This window comes from Colossoma macropomum, unplaced genomic scaffold, assembly GCF_904425465.1.
Source record: "Colossoma macropomum unplaced genomic scaffold, Colossoma_macropomum, whole genome shotgun sequence".
In the NCBI taxonomy this organism is placed as follows: domain Eukaryota; kingdom Metazoa; phylum Chordata; class Actinopteri; order Characiformes; family Serrasalmidae; genus Colossoma; species Colossoma macropomum.
The window spans coordinates 106,896-125,976 of NW_023494827.1; the positions used below are offsets into that span (position 1 = coordinate 106,896).

The following is a 19,081-nucleotide window of genomic DNA, read 5'->3' on the forward strand; positions in this document are numbered from 1 at the left end:
TTAAGAAACTGCCTGTGTTCTTTCTCTCTGCTACACACTGTAATGCTAGCTTTACCTCACAGGGGCCAGATTCACAAAAGTGTCTTAAGAAAGAAAATCTTCTTAAATGTGTGTTTTTTCTTAACTTCATTCTTAAGAAAAAATAATTAAGTTCTTCAAATGACATTTTTAAGAATTCTCTCATTTTATTTCGTTGACAAGTTTCTTAAGAATAATTCTAAGAACAAGTGGTTTTCTAGAAAATGGACAAACCTTATGATAGCCTCACTTGTCTTGTAAGACATGGTCAACAGATGCTGCTTCTGCTACCGCTCATCCTCGTCTGTCACCCCACAATTATCATGTTTTCTAATGAGAACTTTTTCCTGTTGGCTGTTTCTCCCACCATCACCTCTAGTTCTTGTTTGCTACATTTTTTTCCTCCATTTTGCTCCTGAGTGGATTAAACTAAATAACGCAAATAACATTTAATACAACTTTAAAATGTATCTTGCATCATTTATGCCATGTGGTAAAATGCAACATAGCATGTAGAAACAATGAAGATTTTCTAAAGAAATCTTAAGAAACTAATTAAGACTGTCTTGAGAGAATATTTGAGAACGTTTTACTTTTTTTTTCGAGAATTACTTTTAAGAGCAACTCAAACTTCCTAGTGTTTCGCTTAAGAACCTTCAGTTCTGTCATGAATCCGGACCCAGATCCCCATTAATTTAATGGAATCAAAAATAAATGCTGATGTGCTCTGGAACCTCAGCTTGCCTCAAAGTGACTCACTGCAGTAAAAAACAAACAACAACAACAACAACAAAAAAAAAAACAACTAGCATATATCTATGTAAACGTAGATCACCTAAGTTACACTATATTTCAAAAAGTATTTGCTCGTCTGCCTTCACACGCATATGAACTTGAGTGACATCCCATAACAGCTTCAACTTCTGGGAAGGCTTTCCACAAGGTTTAGGAGTGTTTATGGGAATTTTTGACCATTCTTCCAGAAGCACATTTGTGAGGTCAGACATTGACGTTGGATGAGAAGGCCTGGCTCAGAGTCTCTGCTCTATTTCATCCCAAAGGTGTTCTATCAGGTTGAGGTCAGGACTCTGTGCAGGCCAGTCAAGTTCTTCCACACCAAACTCGCTCATCCATGTCTTTCACTAATGTTTGTAGAAGCAGTCTGCAGGCCTAGGTGCTTGGTTTTATACACCTGTGGCCATGGAAGTGACTGGAACATCTGAATTCAATGATTTGGATGGGTGAGTGAATACTTTTGGCAGTCACAGGTAAATTTTGGGTGCCCCTGATCAAATTACATGTTTGTTTGCATCTTTGTTGTTTAAAATAAATTGGAAACAATATAAAGTACATTTAAATATGATGATTTTCTGCCAGGTTCTATAAGGTTCTGAAAGGTTACTCTAGTGATACAAGCTTGACATCGTAACAATTGAAGAACCCTTTTTAGTGCTGTATAGAACCCTTTTCAAATAGGTTCTATATAGAACCGTCTACAGCTCATCCTACATTTGAAAACCTTATCACGATGCAAAGAACCCATTAATCATGCACAGAGTTCTTTGAGGGTTCATGGTTCTATGCAGAACTATTTTCTTTATCCTTATCTCCATATCCCTGTAGTCTATCTAGCTATTTTTTAATCATAAACTGAGTGGAGCCCTCTGGGAAAAAGCTGATCTTTTAATTTCACAAGCAAGGAGGAACCGACCCTCCAACCAACGTCTTTTTACCCCATATCCTGTTCCTCTTTCTATCCCCAAGTATGACATCCACAGTTATAAACTGCAAAAATGCATATCTTATCTTCATGGCAAGAACGTGCATCCTGACTGAGAACGTTTCGTAACTGCGAGCAATGTAAAGGTTGATGATAAGGAGAGAAATTGCTAAAAGAACTACGACTGTGTGCTTTTAGAAGCCGTTATAACTGTAAAAACTCTTGTTTTCTCTCTCTTGAAGTAGAACTGTTAGTTTTGTCTTTTGAGTAATCCTATGTAACTAGTAAGAAAAGTCTTTTTTCCTTTAGTAATGATGTTATTTTCCTTTCTCCTAAATTAGGATTATTAGTCAGAAGGATTACTTTATGTAACTTTATGTAACCACTGAGTGAAGTAAGAGTACTTCAAGTCTGCTAGTTTGTGCCTGCATTAGATTTCTAGTAACACTCCCTGTTTGAAACAGTAATAGGGTTTATATAGGAAAGTGTAGACTTAGTGTTCTTTTATTTTAATGATAAGCACCTCCACTCAGAAATCTGTGTATGTGAAGTAATTGAATAGTGAATTTGAGCAGATAGTCCAATGTGCATAATCATTAGCAACAAGATCCTTTTTCCTGCCTTAAACTCCAGCAGACAAGCAATGAGATAGAGAGGTAAAGATGTAACCACCAAAAAAGGAAAAGAAGCACTTAAAATCTGCACATTTTAGATTTTTATTTTTATTGTCCATGTCACAGTTTGTTGTGTCTTTGTTTCATTTCTTTTATCACTCTTTTACATAATCACCTGAAAGAGGTGTTTTAAGTATTAAGACTATTGCACTTCCAATAGTTTAACTGAGCTGCATTTGACTTCAAGTTTTGGCAATTCAATTTGTAAGTTTTGATTGGCCAATAATAGCCTGCTGCCAAATCTCCTCCTCCTCCCCATCCCAATACCCCTACCAACGAACCAGCCCTGTGTCCCCATCCCAATACCCCTACCAATGAACCAGTCCTGTCTTCCCATCCCAATACCCCAACTAATGAACCAATCCTGTCCCTTCATCTCCATACCCCAACTAATGAACCAGTCCTGTCCCTTCATCTCCATACCCCAACTAATGAATCAGTCTTGTCCCTTCATCCCCATTTCCCAACCAATGAACCAGTCCTGTCCCTTCATCCCCATAACCCTACCAATGAACCAACCCTGTCTCCCCATCCCAATACCCCTACCAATGAACCAGCCCTGTCTTCCCATCCCAATACCCCAACTAATGAACCAATCCTGTCCCTTCATCTCCATACCCCAACTAATGAACCAATCCTGTCCCTTCATCTCCATACCCCAACCAATGAACCAGTCCTGTCCCTTCATCCCCATACCCCTACCAATGAACCAGTCCTGTCCCGTCATCCCCATACCCCAACCAATGAACCTGTCCTGTCCCTTCATCCCCATACCCCAACCAATGAACCAGTCCTGTCCCTTCATCCTCATACCCCAACTAATGAACCAGTCCTGTCCCTTCATCCCCAGATCCCCAACCAATGAACCTGTCCTGTCCCTTCGTCTCCATACCCCAACCAATGAACCTGTCCTGTCCCTTCATCCCCATACCCCAAACAATGAACCAGTCCTGTCCCTTCATCCCCATACCCCAACCAATGAACCAGTCCTGTTCCTTCACCCCCATACCCCAACTAATGAACCAGTCCTGTCCCTTCATCCCCATTTCCCAACCAATGAACCAGTCCTGTCCCTTCATCCCCATACCCCAACCAATGAACCAATCCTGTCCCTTCATCCCCATACCCTAACCAATGAACCAGTCCTGTCCCCTCACCCCCATACCCCAAACAATGAACCAGTCCTGTCCCTTTATCCCCATACCCCAACCAATGAACCAGTCCTGTTCCTTCACCCCATACCCCAATCAATGAACCAATCCTGTCCACTCATCCCCATATCCCAACCAATGAACCAGCCATGTCCCCTCATCCTCAAACCCAAGCATGTCCCTTCACCCCCAATCCCCAACCAATGTACCAGTCCTGTCCCTTCATCCCCATACCCCAACCAATGAACCAATCCTGTCCCTTCATCCCCATACCCCAACCAATGAACCAGTCCTGTCCCTTCATCCCCATACCCCAACCAATAACCCAATACTGTCCCTTCATCCACATACCCCTACCAATAAACCAGTCCTGTTCCTTCACCCCCATACCCCAACCAATGAACCAGTCCTGTCTCTTCATCCCCATATCCCAATCAATGAACCAGTCCTGTCCCCTCATCCCCATAGCCCAATCAATAAACCAATCCTGTTCCCTCATCCCCATATCCCAACCAATGAACCAGCTCCGTCCCCTCATCCTCATACTCCAAGAGTGTCCCTTCATCCCCAATCCCCAACCAATGAACCAGTCCTGTCTCCTCATCCCCATATCCCAACCAATGAACCAGCCCTGTCCCCTCATCCCCATACCCCAACCAATCAACCAGTCCTGTCTCCTCATCTCCAAACCCCAACCAATCAATCAGTCCTGTCCCTTCATCCCCATACCCCAGTCTTGTCCCTTCATCCCCATACCCCAACCAATGAACCAATCCTGTCCCTTAATCCCCATACCCCAACCAATGAACCAATCCTGTCCTCTCATCCCCATACCCCAACCAATAAACAGTCCTGTCTCCAATTAACTAGTCCTGTCTCCAATTAACTCATCCTGTCTCCTCATCCCCCTACCCCAGTCTTGTCCCCTCATATCAAAACTCCAACCAATGAACTAGTCCTGTCTCCTCAGGCCCATACCCCAGTCTTGTCCCCTCATCCCTATGCCCCAACCAATGAACCAGTTCTGTCCTCTTATCTCCAAACCCCAACCAATGAGCCTGTCCTGTCTCCTCATCCCCATACCCCAGTCCTGTCCCTTTATCCCCATACCCCAACCAATGAAACAGTCCTGTCCCTTCATTCCCATACCCCTACAGCCCTCTGGACAAAGCCGACTTTTTGACTTCAGAAGTAAAGAGGATCCAGTGGACACAAGCACACAACTGTTGCATTACAGGGGTGACACCCTGTTTACCCCATGCTCCCTTCTCAACTTCCTCTTTCTTTCCCCAAGTATAACAGCCACCAGTCAAGAACTGCAAAATTGTATATCTTTAGCGCAAGAACATTCATCATGAGAATGTTTCGTAACTGCAACCAATGTAATGCTTGATGACAAGCACAGAAATTGCTAAAAGAACTACGACTGTGTGCTTTTAGAAGCCGTTATAACTGTAAAAGAACCTTTTTCTTCTCTCTTGTGTGGTTAGAGGGATCGTTCCTGTGACTTTTGATATTTTAAATGTTAAAAGTAATTCAAATAATTTATATCATCATTGAGCTCATTGTCCTTTAGATACCATGCAAACCTCTGTAACATGTGATCAGTTGTTGTAGAGATTTTATAATGTTAGGCAGTTGTATAACCTTTGATTTATGTCCTTATAAATTAATCTCATTTTCTTTCCTTAGCACTCATACTGTTTTCTCTCTCTTGAAGTAGAACTGTTAGTTTTGTCTTTTGAGTAATCCTATGTAACTCTTAAGAAATGTCTTTTTTCCTTTTTAGTAATGATGTTATTTTCCTTTCTCCTTAAATTAGGATTATTAGTCAGAGGATTAAATAACTTTATATAACCATTGAGTGAATTAAGAGTAGAGTACTTCAAGTCTGCTAGTTTGTGCCTGCATTAGATTTCTAGTAACACTCCCTGTTTGAAACAGTAATAGGGTTTATATAGGAAAGTGTAGACTTAGTGTTCTTTTATTTTAATGATAAGCACCTCCACTCAGAAATCTGTGTATGTAAAGTAATTGAATAGTGAATTTGAGCAGATAGTCCAATGTGCATAAACATTAGCAACAAGATCCTTTTTCCTGCCTTAAATTCCAGCAGACATGCAATGAGATAGAGAGGTAAAGATGTAACCACCAAAAAAGGAAAAGAAACACTTAAAATCTGCACATTTTAGATTTTTATTGTCCATGTCACAGTTTGTTGTGTCTTTGTTTCATTTCTTTTATTACTCTTTTACATAATCACCTGAAAGAGGTGTTTTAAGTATTAAGACTATTGCACTTCCAATAGTTTAACTGAGCTGCATTTGCTGAGCTGCAAGCACTATCAATGCTTGCTTCTTAACCACTTTTAAATCAGCACAGGATGTAGAGACATACTCTAAGGAAGGAGTCAAGAAATGGCTTCTTTACAAACACTGAAGGTCCTGCTAAAGCCTGAGTAGACTGATAAATCAATGTAGTAATTCAGTTATTAAATTTCAGTGTTACTAAACTCTTTCGAGGCATGACTGAACAGAACTGTCTCCTTAGTAGTGCACATGTTCATAAGTGATGAGCTTAGTATCCGTGTTGCATTGGACTCATGCATGCATTTCGTGGCATGTTACATACAAGTTATTAACTGAAAATCCCACAGTTCAAAACACATGCAGCAATGGACTCAAGCAGGTCAGAGGTTTTTATTCATTTTGAATTCATTTGAATAATCAAATTTTTGAATGAAACATGTTAAAAGTAGAATTACATGAAGAAAACTGCCAACAAGTAACAGCAAGAAACAGTGTTAATATAGCATGTATATGTATACAGAGTTTTCCCCATGTCTTCTAATGTATATGTATTATAAATGTGTTCCGAATACACTACTTGTTATGAAGTGTAGTAGAAAACTGAATATATTTAAGAGTGTATTCAGTATTCAGCTATGACTATTGAACCAGCCCTGTCTCCCCATCCCAATACCCCTACCAATGAACCAGCCCTGTCTCCCCATCCCAATACCCCTACCAATGAACCAGTCCTGTCTTCTCATCCTAATACCCCTACCAATGAACCAGCCCTGTCCTCCCCATACCCCCAATGACCCCTGTCTTCTCACCTCACCCCTACTGAACCAGCCCTGTCTCCCCATCCCAATACCCCTACCGATGAACCAGCCCTGTCTCCCCATCCCAATACCCCTACCAATGAACCAGCCCTGTCTCCCCATTCCAATACCCCTACCGATGAACCAGCCCTGTCTCCCCATCCCAATACCCCTACCAATTAACCTGTCCTGTCTTCTCATCCTCATACCTCTACTAGTGAACTTGTTCTGTCTCCTCATCCTTACACTCCACCAATTCCCATACCACTACAAATTGTGAAGGGTCCTGTCTTATCCACTCACCCTACCATTCACCCAGCTCGTCTCATCACCCTGATACCCATGTAATGTATTTATCTATGCACTCTGGACAAAGCTGACATTTTGACTACAGAAGCAAGGAGGAACCAATGGACACACACGTACACAACTGCTGCGGTAAAGGGGTGACACTCTATTTACCCAATACTCCTTTCTCAATGTCCTCTTTTGTAAAAGCCACCAGTAATAAACTGAAAAAACGTATATCTTATCTTCACAGCAAGAACGTGCATCCTGACTCAGAATGTTTTGTAACTGCCACCAATGTAAAGTCTGATGAAACAGACAGAAATGGCCAAATATGGCTAAGTTTTATATATTTCTTCTCTCTTGTGTGCTTAGAAAAATAATTTCTGTGACCCCTGATATTCCTGAATGTAAAAACTAATTCAGGTAATTCACATCATCATTCACATCATCGTTTTATAGTTTCTTGAAAAATATTTGCCAACAACACATTCCAAAAAATTCCTTAAAAAAACACTTGGTGGTGAATTGGAAGAGAGCATCCCAGAGAGGCTGAGTCTGTCAGAAGTAAAGATGTGGAGGGGTTCACCATTCTGTGAAAGACTGCACAATCAGACATTTCAACAATTCAAGAATAACATTTCTCAATGTAAAAGAGCATCATTTTGTTTTATATCATCTACGGTACATAATAAGATTAAAAGATTCAGAGAAAAGATTCTGGAGAGATCTCTGTATGTAAGGAACACAAAAAACAGTATTTGCTGGCCATGATCTTTGGGCCCTCAGGCAGCACTGGATTAAAAACAGACATGATTCTGTAGTGGAAATTACTGTATGGATTTAGAAACACTTCTAAAAATCACTGTCTGTAAAAACAGTTCATCACTGCATCCACAAATGCAAGATAAGCTTATCAGTGCACAGCTCAAAGGCCAGCATTCATGATGGTTTGGGGGGCATTAGTGCACAGGGCATGGGTGACATGCACATCTGTGAAGGCACCATTAATGCTGAATGATGTATACATGTTTTGGCAACATATGCTGCCATCCAGACAACGTCTTTTTCAGGGAAGGCCTTGATTATTTCAGCAAGACAATTTCAAACCACATTCACCACTGAGAACTTTTGCTGCATTATGAAACAAATAATACAACAAAGGAGACCCTGAACTGTTGATGAGCTGAAATTCTATATCATGGAAACATTTCACTTACAAAACTACAGCAGTGTCTCCTCAGTTCCCAAACACTTACAGAGTGTTGTTAAAAGAAGAGGTGATGAAACACAGTGGTAAACAGGCCCCCGTCCCAACTTTTTTGGAACGTGTTTTCGGCATCAATTTCAAAATGGGCATATCATTTTTCAAAAAATGATACAATTTCTCAGTTTCAACATTTGATATGTTGTACTTTGTACTATTTTCCTTTGAAAATATGGTTTAAATGATTTGCATATTATTGCATTCATTTTTCGTTTACATTCTGCACAGCGTCCCAATGTTTTTGGAAATGGGGTTATAATTTGGAAATCACACAGCTACACATTTTACATGTAAATTAGTAAGATTTTGTTACTGGGGTGTGGCAAATTGTTGGCTTAGGTCACAAAGGAAAGTGGGATTATGGGAGCAGCAGTGCACTGAATGCCCATACACCTACCAATCAACCAGCCTCCTCATCCCCTACCAATGAGCCTTACTCCCAGCTGAAGAAATGGGTGAGCAGCATTTTATTGAATGACGTGACAGTTGGAGTAATTGCATACGGTGTGTGGAACTTTCTTTTTATTATTATGAAAAAAAAAAACAAAAAAACAAAAATAATCAAATCCTTTTGAATGGTAAGAATTCATGCACCATAATTATCTTTTCACAAGTCATTTTCAAAAGTGTTTTAGAAATCTCTTGTGTGTTGTTGTCTTTGCTTTTTGTTGTTGTAAAGATACACACATGGCATTATATTTGCAATTTTACATTATTGAGTGTCCATTTTACAATGTTTTGTACATCGAGAGATTAAAATGCTAACTTTAGCTAATTTTGAAGCCACAGGCTATTGTTTAAAATAGCCAGCTGGTAGGGTGATTGGGCCCAATGTGATGTCTTTTTATTCTGCCCTGTGATGGACTGGCGACCTGTCCAGGGTGTTGCCTGGCCTCTGCCCATTGTGCGCTGGGATAGGCTCTAGCACCCCCTGTGTCTCAGGAGGATAAGCAGCTTAGATGATGAGTGAGTGAGTGAGTGAGTGAGTGAGTGAGTGAGTGAGTTGAAATCACCATTTTGCAATATAGACAAAAGCAATATCATTATATCAGTTATCACGTCAGTTAAAGTTATAGTGAACTTCTTATGCAGCCTGTCAGTGCATAAAACAATAGAAACAGAGGGTTATAATGGACGTTAGGACACTTTTGGGGTTGTCCTAAACTTTCGTCTTGTAAAGATGTTTGTTTAATATTGTTTCCTTTTCTGGTGTTAATGATTATGAAATTAAAAATAAGAAAGTAAGAACTGTTGTTCTTCAGTAGCTGCTGACCTACAATCAGCCCTCACTGAAGTTGTTATAACTAAATAAATATGATTTCAAAGTTAGGACAATTCTGTAATTCTGTAGAACTACGGAAACTTCCTGTCTTTTTGTCTTACGTTAAAATCTGACAAGTCAGGATGAGATTTTTCACAATTGCATCTTACAGAAGAAAATGTTATCTAAATTTAGGAATTTTAAGAATTTTAGGAGCAGGCATAGAGAAATAGGATAGCAAAGGAATAGGTAGGATTCTTATCCTATCCCATAAGAATAAATGGGGAATACGTTAAGTATTTTAGGATTGGAGAAGAAGTTGCTGTAGTACTGCTTCTGGGTTTCTAAAAATGTATCACAGTTGAAACCAACATTTTGCAACATAAATAAATGTATACATTGTCTTGTCATTATGCTAGCATGTGAGGTATAACCGGACAGCTGAAACAGAAGTTAGAGAACCATTGGGGTTGGCCATAAGTTGGCCTTGTTGGTGGCACAGTGGTGTGGTGGGTAGCGCTGTCATCCCACAGCAAGAAGAGCCTGGGTTTGTTTCCTGGCCAAGCGACTGGGATCCTGTCTGCGTGGAGTCTGCATGTTCTCCCTGTGTCTGTGTGGGTTTCCTCCCACAGTCCAGAGACATGCGGTCAGGCCAAATGGACATGCTAATTTGCCCCTAGGTATGTGTGTGGATGTATATGTCTGCCCTGTTGATTGACTGGTGACCTGGTTAGGATGTTTCATGGCTTCTGTCCAATGACTGCTGGGATAGGCTCTATTTCCCCCTGTGACCCTGAAGTTTTCCAAAAAACACAATGTTTCTTTGCCAGTGTTTCAGTATTTGACCTGATAGCAATAGAACAATTATTGGTCTATCATTTTTTTGGCTGATCATGTAAATAACAGTGTAAAATGTGGAACAGTGCAGCACGTTTGCTTTGCATTGAAAACACTACTCGATTGGTGGACTGGATCCACAAAAGTGAGTACACCCCTCACATTTCTACAAATACTTTTATTATATCTTTTCATGGGACAACACTGTTGAAATGATATAACTTAAAGTAGTCAGTGTACAGCTTGTATAGTAGTATAGATTTACTGTCCTCTGAAAATAACTCAACAATTTTCCATGTATATGTATATCACTGTTGTTGCAACAAAACCTTGTATCTTCATTTTTTGGCATTTTTCAGTTTTTGACATAATATAAAAGTACCTGTTGTTCTTTACATTGTGTGCAAATTGATTGGGCCAAAACAATCAGCTCAAAATGACTTGGAAAAAAGTCTTGTTCCATTGACTTACATTACAAGTAAAGTATGTTTTTAACCCAGCTATATATATACATTTTTGTGTCACCTACCAAAATGGTGGCAAAGACAACTGTGCGATGTCAGTGGAATCCTTTGAATTATGTAATTGCTATCACAGAGAACGATACCTGCAACACTGCCAGGAGGAGGACAGAGAAAGAACAATAAACAACAATAGCAACAACAGCAACGAAAACCTAACAAATGAGCAAACATGATTAAAAAGTGTGAATACATATTTGACATTTAACATTCATACACAAGGTGGTGGCAAGATGACTGCGTGATGTCAGAGGCATCCTTTGAATTATGTGATTGACATCACTGAGAACGATTTTTATCTGCCACCACTTCATAGGACCTATAGTACTGTGTTATTATTAATACATATTTTATGAATCTATGCAGTCTTCTCCCGAGGAGGAGGACGGAGAAAGAAAAATAAACAATAACAGCAACAACACTTGTGGGTTTATGGTTCTGGAATGAATTGGGTTTGGGAGGTTACTGTTGTAGGATGTTGACCAGGTCGAGCTGAATTCAGTGGATTTGTTTTTGATCTAGACTGAAAGATGTTCCACTGATATATAACCTCTGAGTGAATTTTTCCGGTGAGTGGGGTTGGTGGTCCTCCTTGATTTTCAATTCAGAAGGACTGTTTTTTTGCAATGGTTAGCGCTATGAAAAGAATTTCCTTTGTTAATCTTACTGATCTGACAGCTGGACACAAAATCTTAAAAGCAATAAATATGTAATCATATACATTCATACAAAGAGATCATCAAGAGAGAATTGCAGTCAAAACTGTAACTAAAGTAGAAATCTGCGGCTAGTCTAAGTAGCGGTGGGGGTTGAGCATGTTTTTTGTTAGAGCAAGTTAGAGTTGTGCTGTGTTTTTCTTTTCTTTCTTTGTTGATTGGATATTATATGAGTATATGAGTATTTTGGGAGCCTTTTTGGTCAGCTATGTCCACCTCCAAAGCTTTTGCTTTCAAGATAGACTTTTAAGTTAGACCTTAAATAATAAATGAAATCTACACAACATTCTTCATCAGTCTGAAGAATCCTTTCACGATTTAATCATGCAAAGGGTTCTTTGTGCGTTCATAGCTCTATATTGAACCATTTTTCTTTAGTAAAGATTAAGTGTGTGGATGAGTTCACAGGGCTTTGTTTAGCCTAAAAATACACAAAATATGTATTTCTACTTTGTTTATTAGTTTGTTTTTGTTTTTTTGTAGTGTTTCTTCTGTATTTATTACAGAACTGAGGGATGATATACTGAGCCACCACCAGGGGGAGCCCAGAGAGTAAGTGCGGTGCTTTTGCTTTTGGTGTGGCTTCTGTTTTGTTCCCGATTCCCTGACCAGTCACTTGAGAGAGTCACTTGAGAGCTCATATTGATACACTTTCATTGAAGTGTACTGTAAACACTCAGTTAACGTGGCGGCCCAGACATAGCTCTTGTATATAATCTCTCACTGGGGAAAAGGGGATTCTTGTTTTTCTTGTCTTTTTCTCCTGGTTTGCTTTAGTTAGGAAGTTAGGTTAGAAATTGTATTTGATGTTCTTTTTGTTAGGTAAGTAATATTTTCCTAAACTTAAGTTAGCTGTGTGTTGTTATTTTACCCTTCTTTCCCCTAATGTTTCATAAATGTCTAAAGCCTTGAACTCTTGAAAATAAAGCCAAGTTGTTATTATCGCAAAACTGGTTGTACGTGTGACCTGGGAACCAGGGAGGGCACGGAGGTCTCTTTATTTTTATGTTGCGGCCCGACCTAGACCGGGTCGCAACAGCTGTGTCACAAAGTTTGCATGGACAGCAAAGTAGATTACGGCAAACACAGGCGGGAGCAGTTGTGGACCACATGCATAGCCCAAAGTAGGCAGGTGCAGGTGGGCATGCCATGTAGTTGAAGCAGGGAGGTGCGGGCAAAAATAGTGCGAGCTTTTGCAGGAGGCAAGAATCATCATCATCATTATCATCACTTTTATTTATATAGCGCCTTTCCCATGCTCAAGGACGCTTTACAATCAATACATAATCTACAATACATAACACAGAACACACACACACACACACACACACACATACTCCATGGCTCCCACAGCTAGCAGAGGGAATTTCACTGACCACAGTATAGAGTCACTTGGCTAGCCCAGAAAGAGTCCTTATCGGTGGGGGAAAGTCTCACACTGCAACTACGGTGCATCACACAGGAGGCCGGCCCGGGAAGCCTCGAAGGCCGAAGATGTCCTTAATTTTCCTGCAGCCGAACACCACCAGTCCAGGCAGCCTCATAGCTGCAATGCAGCATCACTCAAGCGGCCGGTCCAGGCTGCATAATAGCCGAGATGTAGTGTCACCCAAACAGCCAGTCCAATAAGCCTCCGAGCCACAGCTGGAAAGTCACTCTCGGCCGCTATCTCGGTGGATATGATGGCAAACTTCTCAGGCAAATATCAAAACAAACACACAAACAATACAAAACTAACGAAAAACACTAGATTGTGCGGGTGGAGGTGGACATACTTGGTAATTGAATCGGGTGGGTGCGGGCACTAATAACCAGGCCCTTGCAGACCTCTATTGACCACTGTTCTAAAGATGTAGTGTGATCAAAAATTATTACTGGGAAACGACTTATTTACGCTTTAGAGTCAGTGTACACCGACACCCCCAAACTCCCCCCTTCGGCCCCACCTGTCCACCCGCTTGTCTCAGCACCAAAGTTACTGTAGGCCTATAGACAATCTAAAAGGACACATCTTAATCAGTGGGAAACACTGTCTGGATAATAGACACATCTTAATCAACATATATATCTCTTTCCCCTTGCTTACTTTTTTCCATTCTTTATGCTTGTGTGGTGTTGCCCCCTAGTGGACGGGGCCCAAAGCTTATTGGGTTAATGCTGCCTTGCCAAAAGGTTTCTAGTCTGCCTATGACTCCCGTCCAATTAAATCATTCTCTCTACCTGTCTGTGCCCGTCTAGATGCTTTAGTGTATATTCATTATATCACTTTCGCATCACTGTCATTCTGTAGTCCAGAATGTGTGACACGGATGTAGCAAAAAAATATTCATACTCATTCAAAGCATAATCATGAGCTTAAGCAATTTTATTAATTGGCCCTAAAGCTGTCCAACATAATAACCAGGACAATACAAGTCTGGGTACTTTACATGGTAAAAATCAGCATATTGTACTACTTAAAGTCACTGGAGATGGCTGAGGGTGGACCGCAAACTGCTAGAGTCACCCTGGAGGAAGAATGTTTCTGTTTTCCACTATCCTGTGGACATTTGGCCTCTACAAAAAACTGGACACAAACACAAACATCATTTCAGGCACTTAAAGCTGCTTGTAAGTGAACCTTGAATGTTGCACCTCAACTTTGCAGAAACTATAAATGCATAGTCTGAACATGGAGACAGTTTGGCACCACATCGACTTGTAGACTGAAAAATACAACTGTGCATAATTGCTATGAACTATTAACATTTTAAAGCTTCTTTTAAAGATTTAGTGTGATCAAAAATTATTATTGGGAAACGACTTATTTACACTTTAGAGTCAGTGTACACCGACCCCCCCAAACTCCCCCCTTCGGCCCCACCTGTCCACCCGCTTGTCTCAGCACCAAAGTTACTGTAGGCCTATAGACAATCTAAAAGGACACATCTTCTGTGCTCTATTTGTTTGACTTCCTTTGTAAAACTTTTAATTTAGGATGCATGAGCATGAATTTTTATATCCGATTCTGATTTACAGCCAAACTGGCTGTAAACAGCATTTTTGCATAGGTAAATGAACCCATGAAGCACACTATTACAATTACATTACTTTCCAAAATCACAATGATTTTTTACTTTTTAATGGGCTAAACTGCCACTTTGAATAGATTGTATTGTCAAAGGCAAAACGTTGCCTATTTAAATAACATTAAAAAAGCTGCTATATCAAAATAAAGCACAGATCAGCCAAAATATGACTGATTAATTGGCTATTTCCAATTGCACATCACCACTGTTTGTTATTTCTTATGCTGAACATATTCTAAAAGGCGTTCACTAATCTGCTTTCCTGTACTGTGGAAAATATCACTATCTGTAATAGACAGATAGACAGGTTGGTCAATAGACAGACTGTTTGTTTACACTGTGAGTGATTCTGTTCTGTGTGTAACTCATGGCTCCTACATTTTGATGCTGCTGTTTGGGGGGGTCTGAGTGTGAGGCCCTGTGATGACACCAGGGTACTCGTCCTCAAGCGTGTCATCCACAGCCTGAAGGATGCTATTGACTACACTCAGGAGCAAGATGTCAGTGTTGAGGTCCACCGACAGCTGGGAAATGTAGTTCTTCACTGGCAGCACATAGGACAACGGCAGCCCCACCAGATCTGCTGCCTTCTGCATCTGTAGGGGTGTTAACATACACATTAATATTCATCATTTTTCATGCAAGGGTTGCCAGATGTGTGCTATGAGTTAAACATTTTGATTTTATGCTACAAGAAATATTTATCACAACAGACAGACAGATATAAATTAGAACGGTTTCCAGCCAAGAGACAACTCCTGTGCTGTATGTGAGACCATTTACTCTTGAGTTTATTTATATTGTCTGAAAATTATTTATTTATGATTTCTCCAGGCACTTGATCTCTGAAAAAAACATACAGATTTTTTGGTGGTGAAAAGAGAAAAAAGCAAAATGTTTGCATTACTTTTTTGTACTTCTGTACCTGAAAATATATTGTGTTTCCTGACGATAAAAAATGGCAGACTAGCCAAAATAAAGCAACTTGATAAAATTAATTAACCCACAAACTAACTAAAACAAACTGGAACTAAAACTATGATGGTGATGAAATGCTAATTATTTGTTACACCCTTTACCTGATTTGTGAAAGCTGTATATGAATGAGACGCTATAATCATGGCGCACAAACAGCCGAAGAACTTGGCTTCAGCCAGACTATTGAGACACCGTTACTGCCTACCCATCTTTAAAATGAGCTATTTTTAGGAACCACAACTACACAGCTAACAATCACAGTGAGTGAGGGCTGTTTCAGGACAGATTTGTTACATGACTGGACCGGATTAATTTTTCATTCCATATCCTATCCGGCATTTTCTGATATTGATATTAGCCTGAAACTAATACCTGTTATTGGATGTGTGTCATCTCTAATTTAAATGCATACAATCCATGATCTTTTGCTTACAACACTACTCTAGAAGTTATTCTACTATTCTAACTGGTTTAGTACCTTCTCCTGCACATCTCGGCTGGAGTAGACAGACATCATATTCTCCTTCACTGCATAGCACACCAGGTCCACATGTGTCAGCAAAATCAGCTGAGGGATACCTGTGGAGTATGACAGAGTTCAGAACATGTGAAATCAAAATACATCATGTTATCTTAAAACTGGGTGACGATTTTGCATTTGAGACCTAAACATTGAGCTGGATCTTCTTTTTGAGCCTGTGTGTATGATGTTAACACGTAAAAACATGTGGCATGGTCTGAAAAACCTGTGTCCAACCCAACATGTCTTAAATGATTAAAAGCCTTTACAGGTCGACTTGTAGTAGCGCACACCCCCCATATTTTAGCCTCTTTTTATTCTCCTGACTCAGTAATGCTACTTTTTTCAGTTTTAACAAAACTAACTTACATAGTGCAGCTTTAACATATCAAAACAGAGGCAGCAGCACTGAGAAATCACTTTTTTTCCATTTTTAAAAGGAGAAGAGTAGATTTAATGGCCGGAATGGCTCCCTTTTGCCTTTGCTTTGAAAGGTCAATGGATAGTTTTGTAATTTTCTTCAGTCAACTTTCAGAAGCACATGTACCGAATAAACTCTCTTACCCAGGTTCGATACAGTGGTGTGGAGCTTCCTGAGGGAGGTTCGCAGGCTGCTGGAGTAGGACGTCACTTTAGAGGCATCAAGCACAAAGAGGACGCAGTGGATCTGATCCTTCAGGGTGGGAGCTGCTCTGTAGCCACTGACCTTATCATTGATGGGGAAATCACTCTGGAACTGGAGGAACACAACAAAGCGAAGAGACAGATGGACATGCAGCTTACAAAAAAATGGTGGAACCCTTCAATTTCCAGGCTTATTATACCCTCAAGCTTAATATTCAATAAATACAAGGAAAGCAATGCAAACCTAAGTTATTCTTCAGTTATAGGAGTGAGGAATGGAAGCCTGGACAAGGTTATTCACATATTGTGACAAGGAATGTATGGACTGTATGTGTAGATGTACCACTACTGAAACATATGCACCAACATACGTAATTTTGAAAACATCTTACATCTTTAGCATGTGAAATAAAAGTTAAACAAATGGCTTAGTAAAAAAATCTAATTTACCTAATGTTTAGATTACATTAAGTGACCCTTATTAGTCCCACAACGGGTAAATTTCACCTCCACATTCTAACCCATTCGTGCAGTGAAACACCACATACACACTGGTGATTGCACACACACTAGGGGGCAGTGAGCACACTTGCCCAGAGTGGTGGGCAGCCCTATCCGCAGCACCCGGGGAGCAGTTGGGGGTTAGGTGTCTTGTTCAAGGGCACCTCAGTCACGTACTGTCGGCTCAGGGGACCGAACCAGCGACCTTCCAGTCGCTAGGCTGGTTCCCTAACCACGACTGACCATTCGTAATGTTCCACTTGCCTCAGTTGGAATCAAACAAATAAGACATGTTTGGTGTCCAAATTGTGCTCCTTTAGTTTACAAGTTTACATTGGAGCTATAAGGCTAGATAACAAACACTAGAAGTCAGTAGTCACCCACATCTTACATTCTCAAAACTTCTCTCAACCTGTTCAGTTCAGATTTTCGGTCTTCATTAAAGTCAGACAGACTTGTCCATGTGAAGTCTTCCTTATTTTACTGTGTTCTAAACCACACTGAAAAGACCTTAATTGAGACCTGGATGCAGTTTTTCTGGTTGAGAGAAGTATATATATATATATATATAGCTAATAAAAAAATCAAGTACTACTAGTTAATGCCTATGCTGAAATAACATTGTGCATAGAGTGGAAAGGGGGTTGTTGTGATAAAGAGCTGCTTGATTAACAGGAAACAAATAAAAAATCGATCACAAAAAAAGAGGAATACAATTCATGCTGTTTATATGTTATTTTACCTCATTTGACTAATTTCTACGGGGCTTGATACAGCTAGACTAGTATCAGATAGAGTACCTGGTATCCCTCTGGAACATGGCCCTTGATGACCGCCAGCGTGTCGGAGAGAGAGAGACCAGTAAAGTCTTCATCTCCAATGGCCAACACATCACACAGACTCAGAGCAGATGGAGAACCTCCTTTCTCTGCCCGAATATCATACGACTTCAGCTGGGTGACAGAACAGAGAAGAGAGAGAAAGCAGTGCCAGCGTTTCCATTTCTATCATTTGGTCTTTTATCGGCTGAAGATAAAGGAAATTCCAAAAGAATTCAAAGAAAAGGATCCATTTTTTTCAGATTTTTCACTACTTTACTATCAACATTAAATACAAAAAGTCAAAAGGGTCTGTACATTTCTCTGCAGTGCACCATTTCACATCAAACCACTACATCTCAACAAAATTTTGAAGAAAAAAAAAATGTATACCTTCTTGGTGAAATTGCCCGTTGCCATGCCGACGTTGGGCAGGTGTACGATGCGTCTGTACATGGTGGATCTGATGGAGTTAACAAGGCTGGATTTCCCAGAACCAACTGGGCCCAAGAGCAGAGCCCTAACCCGCGGCAGAGTCTCCAACATCAGCTTATACGAGACAAAACTCTGTCTGAGGCTCTGCCTGGTCCTACAGCAAAAAATGACATTTTAATCATGTTAAATTTAATTTATGTTACACTATTTCAAACAATAATTTGAGACTAATATGGAAGAGAACAGACCCACTCATTTCTCAAGTCAGTTTAACACGTCTTCTTACCTTGTTAGCCTTGAGTTCAATTATACGACATGTATAATTTTAGAGTGAAAAAAGGAAAGGAGCACCATGCAAAAGTTTGGCACCCCAAAAGATTTGAGCTCTAACTTTTACTAAGGTCTCAGACCTTAATTAGCTTGTTACGGCTAAGACTTCTTCATAATCATCGTTTTAAAAACACTCTGACTCCTCAAACCTTGTTCCAACAATGTGCTCCTTTAAGCAGCTGCCTAGCACTCTGAAAATTTATATAACTGATATCCACAAAACAAGAAAAGGCTATACGAAGATAGCA

At 40.1% G+C, this 19,081-nt stretch overlaps 1 protein-coding gene across 3 annotated transcripts in view; it reads right to left on the reverse strand.

Annotated features, from left to right (window-relative positions):
- LOC118800212 (interferon-induced protein 44-like) overlaps window positions 1–19,081 on the reverse strand; it is a 53,326-nt gene that overhangs the window by 30,980 nt on the left and 3,265 nt on the right. For 2 of the 3 annotated variants that reach the window (XM_036560406.1, XM_036560404.1), the window contains 6 exons: window positions 18,462–18,657; window positions 18,051–18,203; window positions 16,690–16,861; window positions 16,084–16,184; window positions 15,006–15,223; window positions 12,772–14,125 (listed from right to left, as the gene is read on the reverse strand). In XM_036560406.1, the coding sequence (XP_036416299.1) occupies window positions 14,116–14,125; window positions 15,006–15,223; window positions 16,084–16,184; window positions 16,690–16,861; window positions 18,051–18,203; window positions 18,462–18,657 (850 nt within the window). In that variant the 3' untranslated portion in view covers window positions 12,772–14,115. Of the gene's footprint in view, window positions 1–12,771; window positions 14,126–15,005; window positions 15,224–16,083; window positions 16,185–16,689; window positions 16,862–18,050; window positions 18,204–18,461; window positions 18,658–19,081 lie in introns of those variants that run through there. The other variant, XM_036560405.1, reaches the window with a different exon arrangement.